This window comes from Polypterus senegalus, chromosome 1 (assembly GCF_016835505.1).
Source record: "Polypterus senegalus isolate Bchr_013 chromosome 1, ASM1683550v1, whole genome shotgun sequence".
NCBI lineage: Eukaryota > Metazoa > Chordata > Cladistia > Polypteriformes > Polypteridae > Polypterus > Polypterus senegalus.
This window is the reverse complement of record NC_053154.1, coordinates 252,685,867-252,698,921: the sequence shown is the minus strand read 5'-3', so window position 1 is coordinate 252,698,921 and position 13,055 is coordinate 252,685,867. Positions and strand designations below refer to the sequence as shown.

The 13,055-nt window shown below is 34.3% G+C and overlaps 1 protein-coding gene across 3 annotated transcripts in view; it reads right to left on the bottom strand.

The window, feature by feature from the left end:
* Positions 1 to 11,546: 11,546 nt before the first annotated feature.
* The window catches only part of LOC120540827 (polycomb group RING finger protein 5-B), a 107,826-nt gene continuing 106,317 nt past the window's right edge, over positions 11,547 to 13,055 (bottom strand). For all 3 annotated transcript variants that reach the window (XM_039771927.1, XM_039771911.1, XM_039771918.1), the window contains exon 9: positions 11,547 to 11,770. In XM_039771927.1, the coding sequence (XP_039627861.1) occupies positions 11,723 to 11,770 (48 nt within the window). In that variant the 3' untranslated portion in view covers positions 11,547 to 11,722. The remainder of the gene's footprint in view (positions 11,771 to 13,055) is intronic.

Here is a 13,055-nt window from a genome sequence, read left to right as displayed (position 1 = left end):
CATGGGGTAAACCATCCCTGTTCTGTCAGTGCTTCCTGGTGTCCCAGAAGCACTGTCCCTGAGGGATCAAGGACTGTCCGGGTGCCATGGGGAAAGTGCCTCCTTCCTCCAGGTGTCCCCGTCTATCACATAGCACAGATGGAGATAAAATTATTTGCCATGAAAATATGACTTACAGAGTCATTATATATTCTATATATTCTTATATTCTACTCAGTTTTAAAAAGATAAGACATAATCTAATGAGGTTATTGATTCATTACAGATACCACAGCTAGATACTCTTAGTGCTGTGAAACTGCATAAATGTTTAACACTTTCAGAATTACTAGATGCTATAAACCCTGACGGCTACCCAATGGAATTTTATTAAACATTTTCAAATAAGTTAGCTCCACTATTATTTGCAACGTTTATAGAAGCTAAGGACAACAAAATTCTACCTCAAACTTTTCACAAAGCATTAATTACCATCTTTCCTAAGAAAAATAATGACTTACTATAATGTGCAAAGTTCTAGCCAGATGAATTGAGAAAGTGCTTCCTTCTGTAATATCACAAGACCAAACTGGATTTTTTACAGGCAGACACTTAATTTCTAACCTCTGATGTTTCTTTAATATAATATAGTCATCAGTCAGTCATCTTCCAACCTGCTATATCCTAACACAGGGTCACAGGAGCCAATCCCAGCCAACACAGGGCGCAATGCAGGAACAAACACCGTAGGGCGCAAACACACACACCCACACGCCAAGCACACACTAGGGGCAATTTAGGATCGGCAATGCACCTAACCTGCATGTCTTTGGACTGTGGGAGGAAACCGGAGCACCTGGAGCAAGGACCCGGGAAGCGAACACAGGTCTCCTTACTGCGAGGCAGCAGCGCTACTACTGTGCCGCCCCTAATATATTCACCCATTAAATCTAACACCCCAGAGACCTTAAAAAGCATCTGATATGGTTGAATGGGACTACCTATTCACCATTTTGCACAAATTTGGGTTCGAGCCAAACATATGTGCATGAAACTATTTTATACTAGTCCAGAAGCCTCAGTTTGTGTTAACATTATTTCAGACTTGTTCAAACTAGAATCTGGTACCTGACAATGATACTCCTTATCACCTTTGCTCTTTGCAATCACCATTGAAGCATTGGCTGTATATACAAAATGCATCAGAGATAAAGGGGATTCTCAGAGAAGGACTTCACCAGAAAATACCACACTATATGCAGATGATATGGTATTGTATACATCTCACTCACAAAATTCTGTGCCAGCAGTCCTATTAGCACCAGCAGATTGTCAAAAGATATCTTGACTCAAAATCTATTTGAATAAAACTGTGCTCTTTCCAGTGATTTCTCTAGTGCACAATATCATGACTGAACACCTTTCCATGTATTTTAGCAGATCAGTGTAAACATCTAGGGGTAAATATCACAAGCAAATATAAAGCTCTTTTTCAACAAAATTTTGCTGTGTGCATGGAAAAAAATAAACAACGTGACTAGATGGTCTGCCCTCCACCTTAAGTTATCAGGGGGAATTAACATTGTTAAGATGGCAATCCTTCCCAAGTTTCTCTTCCTATTTCAAAGCATCCCCATATACATTTTTTTTAAGAAATTAGATTCAATCATAGCCTCATTTATTTGTAATTTGAAACATCCATGCATTCAAAAGAGCAACTCTACAATGACCTAAAGCAGAAGGGAGCATGGCACTACCTAACTTTCAATTGAATTACTTGGTGGCAAATACACAGGATATAAAGACCTTGGGCCTCATGTATAAATGGATTGTGCTGATTGTCTGTGTCAACTTTCTAAGCACCTTCTGTAGAATTCTCCAACACTGCAGACCCGTTGAGAGGTAATATTTCTTCAGTAAATCTGAAAAACAATTTTAATTGTGGTAAAAACAGTCATTTACAGGTACAGTGGAATCTCGGTTCACGAACATCTCGGAACATGTACAAATCAGTTTACGACCAAAAAGTTCGCCAGACTTTTGCATCTGTTCACGACCACAGACTCAGTATACGAACAAGCCAGTTTCCCTTTCGGTTTGTACGTGCCGATGATTTCCGCAAGTGTTCAGTCTCTCCCTATGCATTCCCTGTGAAAAGAGAGAGAAAGAGAGACACACACAGACGCACACGCGAGGGAAACACACACACACACACACACACGCACACACGCACGTGAGAGACACACACACACACACACACACGAGAGAGAGAAAGAGAGAGAGACACACACACACACACGTGTGCGAGAGAGAGACGGCTGGACCCATAAAGCTTGCTTTAAAGAGACAGATCCGAGCATTGTTTTAACCTTGTTGTATTTAATGAAGACTTTTTTCTATTGGATTTCAACCTCCACTTCACTTCTGTTTACAACGATCAGTGGCAAACTTCTTTTACAATAATTTAATCTTTACTTATTTACTTTTCAAATACAAATAACAAAATTGAGGTCACTTGACTACCTGACAACAAAGTCATTTCACTATCTCATTCATTTTGTTCCTAGACAGTGGAAACTTTTTCGCATTTCTGGACAGTCTGCTCCATGTCCATATTATCACTTCTCTTATTTTGCACCTTTACTTTTTTATTAAAAACCATCAAACAAAAAACAAAGAGTCCAAAAGTACAGTACATATCTTCAATAAATAAATCAATCATCTATCAAAATTCAACATTGCTCAGGTGGAGATTAAAAACAGTTTATTAAATATTTTCTTAAAACCAGAGTTTAAAGACAAGTAGAGACTGCTTCTCTAAAACTCATGATCCCATATGGGATGTGGCAAATGAGATATCCAAACAGGTTTAGCCAACCATCACTCCATAGGCCCAGGTCCCTACTGGGCCATGGCTCCTAGTGGGGCTCACAATCCAAGACTTTATATGCCCCCTGCCGCCAGTCCGTCTGCATCCTTGGGGGACACTGCAGTTTGGGCTGCTCTTACTCCCAGGAAAGCACTTAGTAGGTGCACTCCTTCCACAGCCTCCAGCTCTTTCAGCCCCATGGCTCGCTCCTGGCCACCTGCCTTTCCTTCCAGCACAGGCTCTCACACTTCTGTCTCCCAATCCCATTTCCTCTACTTCTTTCATTCGCTCTCTGTCCTTTTACACCTCTGTCTCATCTCTACTTTAGCACAGAACATTGCCAATCTCAGCTCTACAGCTCACCCCTTTTAAGTCTTACAGTAGTTGGTGACAACAGCATCTGCAGTCCCTTCCTCAGCCTGCAGCTCTCGACATGGCTTCCTCCTTAGGCACATCTGCTTTGCCTCTATGAGCTGGCTCCCCCGTCTTCCTTTCTCAGAAAAGCTAAAGCCTGCTGGATCCTTACGCAGCTGAACAATAGGAAACCGATCTGTCAAGGGAGCATCAATCACTAGCTCCTCCATAGAGCTTTGACCGTCTGCTTCTCCTCCTCTATACTTGTAGACTTCAAATCTGAAAAATCGCCTCTCTTTCTTCTCCTTCTTTCTTCCTGCTGATCTCGTTTCCTTTTTTCTCTCCTTTTCTCGTGCAGGCTCTTTCTTATATGCCTACATGGGCACAGTGTCTCAGTTTTGCACTGCAGGTAGCCAATAAAGCAACTGAGCACAGGCCGCACCCCCTCATGCAAGTGCATCTCACCCCAATAACTCCACCAATCCCCTGCACCAGGATGATAACACACACCTATGGAGACTGAGCTGGCCATTCAACTATTTATTTATTTAAAAATCGGCCACCTTTTTCTGAGCCATGGACCCGCTATACCACAAACATTTTATAGAATAGTTAAACATTATATTTTACACAAACCTTTTCAATTTGTATTTCATATCCTAATCAGAAAGGGCAAAAAAAACACCAGTCTATTAGTATAGTTTTTTTTTATTTATTTATTGCACATAAAAATAAATTACAAAGAATGTTAAAAGCAAAGAAAATAGACCGAATGTTTACGACACTTGTAAATGTATTGCTTTTGTACTTATACAGATACTGTAGCACTATACATATGGGTTAGGGTTTTCTTATTGAATTACTGATAACATAATGTGCAATATCCCATACTGAAACAGACTTAGCAAAAAGCTATATGGTGCCTTGTAAATGAACTTTTGGCAGCAAAAAAATGACCCAAAAATGCAAATTTTGCAGTTTTGAGATATATTGGTCACAAACAGTAACACAATGACACTGTAGATGCTCTACTTAGGGTATCTTACTGCAAACCTGACAGTGGCCCTCTCAGGAAGTATCCAAGGCAATATTTAATTAGTATTTTGGGATGCTACAATGTACTCACGGCTGTCCCAAGTTCAAATGCAGGGCTGGACAATAAAGTATTGTTCACAGCACACCAATTAAATAGAAAAACTGTGATTTTAAGTTTTCCGGTCACAATCTGTTCTAAACCTCTTTAGTTTCTTGTAGTGTCCTGCTCAAAATGATTTTCAGTGAGTCATGTCCACTATATAAGAAAACGGTAATTTGAAAAATATGGCAAAAAAAATTCAAACAAATGGCTCATGTGTGCTTCCAATATGGAACTATCAGTGTTCACTAAATCATTCCTAAAATGCTCTACAGTCATCTATTTTTTCTGCCTAAGCACTGTAGTAGCTAAATAATTATTTTCTCATGGTTCTGTGTAAAAATGTGACTTCAAAAACTGAGAAAATCTGCACATTTTAAAAAAAAAAACTAATTGAAATTGGCGAAATAATAATAATTATTATTAAATAGGAAATAAGTTTATCTGAAGTAATATGTACAGATATTTTATCTTAACATAAGTTACAATCTAGTATTTAAAGTTCCATTTGTTTGTTAAATGCATTACTTATTGAGCCATGATCATTTAGAACTCTGATCTACTTTACTGTAAAATTTGTTTTATGTGACTAACACTTGCATTTTTCACCTAAAGGTATTGTCAGCATTTTCTATCATTTGAAGCCTTTAAGAGTCAATTTTAGATCGCCACAATGTTCCTTGGTTAGCTATATATGACTCTGTGACTGTCTCTGTAAGTGAATGCAGCTAGTGTTGATATCTCATTAGCAAAATCTAAATCTGGAAACATGTCTGCTTTGATAAATAAAGTTCACAGTTTTTGATTCATATGTTCTTTTACAAACTTTGCAAACACTGGCATATGCCTTTCATAATCTAGTTCTAAATACGACATCATTTTAAAAATGTACAAAAATGGAGAGGCAGAATACATAAAGTTACTGTTACTTCTTGCACAAATGTTGCAGCATTTATGACAAAATTACATTGTTAATATTGCCTTGGAAACAAGTGCAGCACTTTTTTGTAAGCAAGTAAACCAGCTCACTGAAAGCATACATGTTTCTTGTAAATAATTTATTTTACACATCTGATGTCTGGCTTTAACTGTTCTGCACTTAAAACGCCTAAAAGAGCAACACATCACATGAAAGACACACTAATACATTTACTAGAGTGGCCAAGAAAACCATTCACTAGCAAAGCTGTTAAGTGTTATGCCCGACTCCTATTACTGTTTATTATGGTTCTTTCCATGTTACACAGATCTGTTCGAAGTTGGAATTCTGGACTACAAAAATGTTACAATAAAAAAATAATAACTATTATAATAGCTTAATGCATACCAATATTTGAACCCAGAATTTGTTGTGTTTATATCTGACCTACGTTATCCTCACATATTTTTTCTTTTCTACAACAGAAAAAAATATGATCATACATGCTAACAGCTTAAATACTGAGCACTAGTACAGTAGTTAGGAAATGACCCTGAAACGTTTCAAAATCCACTTTGCAATTATTTATGTGGCAATCCACTCAACACATTTTTCTGCTGTTTATTGTTGTAGCAGTTGTATTTCAATTTCTAATGTGTTTTTACTCAATGAAATGTTTTAAATTATAACTTAACAGAAGAATGTAGGACAAAAGGGAAGAAAACAAGAGAAAGGCATAGATAATAACACGCTTTTTACCACAGGTTGAACCTCCTAGAGCAACATACCTTGAAGATAGTGTGACTGTTTTCCCTAATAGAACACAATAGCTGCTTGGTTAATGTTGTGTATATATTTGTGTGTAGTCCCTAAGAAACAGTGGGCTAAAGCAACTGAAATCCATTTAGGCACATTTACATTGAAAAATAGAATAGATTATTCTAAGCAGCATTTTTTATTGTCTGGAAAATGTACAACATATATATATATATATATATATTTTAAAGATAAAATATCTTTAAAAGTGCTTTTTCTTACAAAAATACATAATATTCTTCATAATGGAACAGCACAGAAACATTTTAAATTAATATCCACCAAAACAACTTTAGAAACTAACAGATAAACCACTGTACCATCTGTAAGATTTTTTTTCCAACTCTTCTCCAAAGTCTTATATTAAGTAAAGGTAATAGAATACAGTCTCTTATTAGATTTGGATTTTCTCTCAAAGCAGAACGTAAATTATTATTTCTAGTTGTGTGGAGCATACGATAGATGTGATTCTACATCAAATTTTAAACATAAAGGTTTCACTTTAAGGCAGGTTACTCTCAAAAACCTTTAATACTTTTAATTAAATTGACTAGCCTATAAAATACTATTAAACTTAGGTATTTTGAATACCTCTGCATTCTTAAATGTAATCTTCTAAATTCAAGCATTCCATTCTTCTCTGTATTCTATATGCTTATCAACTATTCTTGACAGAAAAGAATAAAAACTGTTATATCAACAAAATAGCTGCTGCTATAAAAAATTTAAATGACAAAATAAAACAAGGGTTACTGCAAACCAAGGAAGAATTTGTTTTACTATTGTTAAACAAATAGAAATAACAGGCATGGCATTTGAATAACTGTTGCATTTCCCTTTCTTTCTCCATTAAATTGATATAGCTGAGCGAAAACGGAAAAAGTTTACATAACTAATACTAATAATACAACTTAACAAACACAAACAGCAAATTATCTGCTTTCTAACCATTTTTATATACTGAATGGCCTTAACTTTGCTTTAAGATACATGATACATTAATTGGTATGGAAACTACACTTTCCACATCACATTAGTACAATAGCTTAGTTTCTTAACACTGAGCCTTCAACCAACATTCTTGTCTAGGTATATAAATATAAAAAAGGTATTTTTAACATATAAAAATATAATACTTCCCAAAAGGAAAAGGAAATGTGCCTTTTTAAACATAAAGAGATGCTTAGAAATTCCGAGATCAGAAATTGGCACAAAAACTGACTAAGGTAATCAGATTTGTGTGTTGCATGGGAAAATGAAGGTTTTATGCATTTATTCACTGAGACTTTTCTTCTAAAGGAATGTATCAAGCTTTATAAATACATAACTGCAATATTTTATATGTCCATACTACAGTGGCCCTGAAGGGCAAGTGACAAAAAATTTAAAGGTGTGCCGTGCACAATTAAAAATGGAGACTTGCACACTTAAGGTGAGGCACACATTCAAATGATGTGACGTGCAGAATTAAATGTGGTGCCGCGCAAAATTGATGACATGCTCACCATCAGATGGGCGACGACAAGTAAAAATACCATTTGATAGGACTAATAAAAAGAGGCAAAAATAATAAGCATTTCCTTCTGATTGGTGGCAAGGTCAGTCAGTCCACATGAAAAGTTTCAGGTTAAGTTGTGTGTTGAGTGAGGGAAAGTTAATATAGCATTTTTTTTTCAATTAAATTGTTGGCAATCACAGTTCCCAATGTATGTACATTATGGTGTACATTAACAGGTGGACATTCATTTGTTTTTTTCCACATGCCAAGAGTACTAAAAAAAAGATCCCAAAGTAAACTGGAGGTGCTCCCCGTTCTTTTTTTATGCCTGCAGTGCGGTGCTTAACAGTTTGTCCATACCATACCATATTATTGTAACAATAATCACTAAAGGAATTTGACTTTTTGTCTCTTTTGCTGCTACACCTCTCCAATGATACTGCACCTGATTGAATGTAAAATCACCACGGAGCACCACGTTAGATTACAAATTACTCCTTTAGTTATTGCTATTACAATAAAAAGGTATGTAGAATCTTAACAAAATATCAAGCACTGCACTGCCAGCAAAAAAAAGAATAGGGAGCACCCCCAGTTTACGTTGGGATCAGGTTTTTTTTTTTTTTTAACTCTTGCTTGGGAAAAAAGAAGTCGATGTCAGCCTGTTAATGTACACCATAATGTAAATACATCGGAAACTGTGATCACCAACAATTTAATTGAAAACAAAATGCTACATTAACTTTCTGTCACTCAGCATACCACTTAACCGGAAACTTCCCCTGTGGACTGACAGGCAAACCTTGCCACCAATCAGTGTGTTCCTTTTGTTTTGCCAAGGTACCTACATTTCTGTGCGTCACCTCTTTTGAATGTGCGTGTCACCTTGTTTAATTGTGCGCATCACACCTTTACATTTTTTGTCACTTGCCCTTGTGCACCATACACTGTATAACAATGGAATGAAAAAATTTTGATAGCATGAAAAATCTTTTTGTTTTGTACCAACAGTGTGTGTGACCCAGAAATATACATCCATGTTACTTATAACCATTCTGAAATTGTAGAATACATTTATCTCCTTCTGATGTGTAATTTTACACTAAATCTGTACCCTATATCTGTCTTTCAATCAAAGTTTACCTATTTGTTCAAATGTAAAATTAATAATTGCAAAAGAATTTGTTACATCTATTATTAAATACTGAAAGTGGAAAACACAACTTTAAGACTAGGGCAGTATCTGATCTTAAAGCAAAGAAAAAGTCCAAAATAAAATCTTATGATACTGAAGGGCAGATGCACCTTAAATAGCCTGTAGTCCCTGTTAAAATACTGCAAATAAAATGTATTGTGTTGTAATTAAGAATGCAGAGGCAAATTAGTCAGAATAAAAATATAAAATGCAAGAGAGTTTATACAAATCTCTCCCAGTGCAAATTGCTAAAGCTAACGATTGTTAAATGTGGCCCATACAAAATGAGGTTAAACATTTTAAAAATAAATAGCTTATCAATATAGCTGGAAGAGGCATTTAATATTCATTGTTCAGCCACGTGTTATACTTTAAATTTATTTCATGGTCCTAACATGGTCAATGAATTTTCTGGCTGTATCCCATTATGGGTTCTTTTGTAGTAACTGTCTGACAAACACCCAGTACCATACCTTAAAAAATAAAAATTAAAAACGTCCTAAGTAAGTGATTTGCATTTGCTCTCACAATTAAGTATGTGCTAAGGAACAATATGCTTTAAAATAACTGGAAAGTCCTTTGTTATGGTCTGTTACTATCTATAGTTTACAAATTTTCATTTCCTTTAGAGTTACATTGGAACTTTACTGAATTTTGTCTGCCAACTAACTAATCCATTTAGAACAAATAGAGCATTGCAATGTTGTTTTTGGTGGACACCTTCTATATAGGAAATGGTTCAGTTATTCAGTGTTTCTAAACAGTTAACACATGAACAAAAACATTTAACATGTTTACCTTGAAATAAGTCCTTACTGTATATACAGTAACTAAAATTATATTTTTTATTGTCATATATACCCTGTTTTCATGAACCATGTATATTACACATGCCAGAAATCTTAAAAACATAAGATGAACGGAAACAGGCCATTCAGACTAACATAGCTTGTAAAATCATCCTGTTTTAGTTGAGTTTATGTTATCACATACTAAGGACTATCTATTTATCTTCTGTAATTCACACGTTTTCAGTAGGTGAAGAGAGGTAGATAATATATGATAGAAATTTGGTCAAATTATAATATTAATGCAAGATTGTAAAATAGGTGGATGGAAACAGAGACCATTTGAGAAAATTTTCTCATGTGAAATTTCATGCTTTACATGACTTTGCAATTGAAGATCTTCCTGTTATGTGTTTTTGCTGAAAATACATTTACAAATGACATTTGTATTTGGAAAAGCCATTTAAAACATCCTGTTTACAAAACTAGGCTCTACGGCAAATGAAGAATAATAAGAACATAATGATTTCTTTCTATTATTACAGATAATTATCAACAAAATAAATACTTATATATTTCAGAAATTTAAGCATGAAAAATATTTGCATACAGCAATAACATTATACTTCTAAGGCATTCAAAATTACTTTAAGTTTACCATAGCAATATGGCAGTTTTCTTTTTTTATCAGCATCATTATAGTTCCGCTAAATATGTCTGGCCTACGAAGTAAATTCACAATTTTTACCATATGTTAAAATGGTCCACTACCAGTGAGTGTATAAGTGTGTGTGTGTGTAATTATCACTTGTGATGGACTGGTGTCCTAGCAAAGTCTTGTTCCTATATTCTGTCTATCATTCAAGCTGAGATTTGGCTTTCCAAGACATTCTCCTACAAAAATCTGGGTAAAAATATCAAAGGACTTATGTTGTTTTAAATGTTTCTGTCAGAACTAAAACATATTATTAAACAGTTGTGTTGGTTAGTACTGCAGTTTCACAGGAATTCAAGTTTAATTCCTACCTTTTTGTACTTTTGTGTGAAGTGTGGGCATTGTTCTCATGTTCAAGTGTTTTGTATAACTGGATGTTCTGATTTTCTAACTCTTCCTAAAAATGTTGTGGTTGGTCTAACTGGTGGCACCGTAGCTTTCATAAATCAAGTGAGTACTGAGGGTTGTTTTCTTTCTTTTTGCTCTTTTCTGGTGGGATAGACACCAGTTCCCTGTGACCCTGTGTTGGTAATGACTACACATAAAAAATTGTATGTTTGTAAAGTAGTCAATCCCTTAGTTTTCTGAATCTACTGTCATATATTTGCATTGAGGGCAACTTAAAGGCTTGGATAATGGTAATTTCTCGTCGGAACAACTGGACCCAACTCTTACTGTTGGAAGTCCTTGTCAGTGGTAGCTCCACCATCTTAAATCAGACTACTTGGAGACACTGCATTTTATTTAAATTATCCAATGTTTCCCTACAGGTATCCCAACACTTCACAGTTGTCTTGGCAGCATTAACCTATTTAATTAAAAAAAAAAATATTTTCCATTTTACTGGTTTACTGTTGTCTGCAAATGAAATGCATTCAATATTCACTCTCTATTTTGTAAAAGGTTACTTCCGTTTAGTTCAAACATTTTGAAAAATCTTTTGTAAGATGGCAAATGGAAACAGGGTACTTAATATAAAAAATGTGTTCATACTTTATTCTTAGAATTACGTGACCCAACTTTATTTTAATCCTAGCATGACTAATGAATCAATTATACAGATATGGAGTTTGAAAGACAAGTGGATAACCCATGCTAGGTGTTACCTTAAAGATTGTGGTAATAACTAAATATGAAAACACTAAACCTACAAAGTCAAAGTAGCAAGAATGGCACAAAGTTTATATATATATATATATATATATATATATATATATATAGATAGATATATATACTGTATATATATAAATATATATATAGAATAAAAAAGTCATAAAAAAGGAAACAGAATAAAGAGATGAAACAAGAACAAGGTTCGATCTGCATGCAGAACAAAACGAAGAATGCTTTTGTGTCCCTGGATCAGGCACATCCATTCATTGCGCAATCTGTCGATGGGTTTAACGGTTAGTGCAGCAGTCCTCTTAGCAAACTCACTTTGTGTTCTTCTAAATTTATCCAAAGTCAATCCGCTGCCGATACTGCAGTACCATTGGATAGGACTATAAAAAAGAGGCAAAAATAATAAGCATTTCCTTCTGTGTTATTTAAAAATGAAAATATGACATATATTTATTATTTATTAAGCTATTTACATATGAGCTAAGCTCACTTAAAAAATCTCCCAAGCCTGAACATCATTATCTAACTAAGGTAAGGTCTGCTCATTTAAATCAAAATTAAAAACATTTCTGTGTTTTTTGCCCAAAATAGAAAACAACATCAAATGTAAAAACTTGAAATTAAAAAAGAGAATAGTTTTTATTTTTTCTTTTCAACCTTAATTAAAACTAAAAAATCACCTAGAAAGTGAATAAAAACATATATATGTATTATACATTTTTATAGTGGATTTTGAAATTCCATTTATAATACAACATTTATCAGAAGTACAAAAATACTTAAGTTTACATAGTAAGCATGAATTTGTACATTCTGAAGAATACTCTTCACTCCATTGCCTTAGTGTTAATATCAATTATGATCTAATCATTTTGTAGCTTTTGTGGTTTGCCAACCTTTGCCTTCTGCACTGTGAAGTGCTGATGTATGTGTTCTATGATCTTTCACTTTTCAAAAAACTGGATAGTTTCAACAAGGTATCACTTTTGCTTTGAGTCCTCTAAATGCTGGAGTTACAAAAAAACTAAGCAAACAAAAAATGAAATACCAAATTTAATGTAACAAATAATCAGGTCATGTTTTCCATACAATACATTTTCATAAATCTGAACTATTTCAACTATTAATGGTAAAAAAATATTTTCTTATATTTTTGTAGAATATTTCCTTTTAGGTTAAATACTTCCTTATCTATTTACTATTTGAAATGTAATGCACAAACCATGAAACTGCAACCTACTATGGTGAATTTTATAACAGTGAAGGTAAAACTGGTATTTTTGTGTTTATTCAAATGATTACAGAAGATAAGAAAACATGTGCACTATGCATGTATATTTAATATTTTAATTTCAAAAATTTGCATCAACCTTTTAAGCAAGCAAAAATATGTAAAATTCACTTAAAGTAAAGCAGTATGTAACCTTGCAAACTGGCTATACATCTTTTCCATGTAATAAGTACCCAAAAGCAAGTGACCCAATGACAACATCAAATTCTTCACTCTTTGTTTATTTTATTAAGCATTTTTAAAACTAAATTTGATGGAATGTTTTAAAGGATTAACATTAGAATTACCAGAGCCTACAAAAAAACTTGTAGATCCAGCCCACCATAAATCCGTTCGCACCTCTCCGCCAGCATCTTTTGTCCTCTAAATGTGCC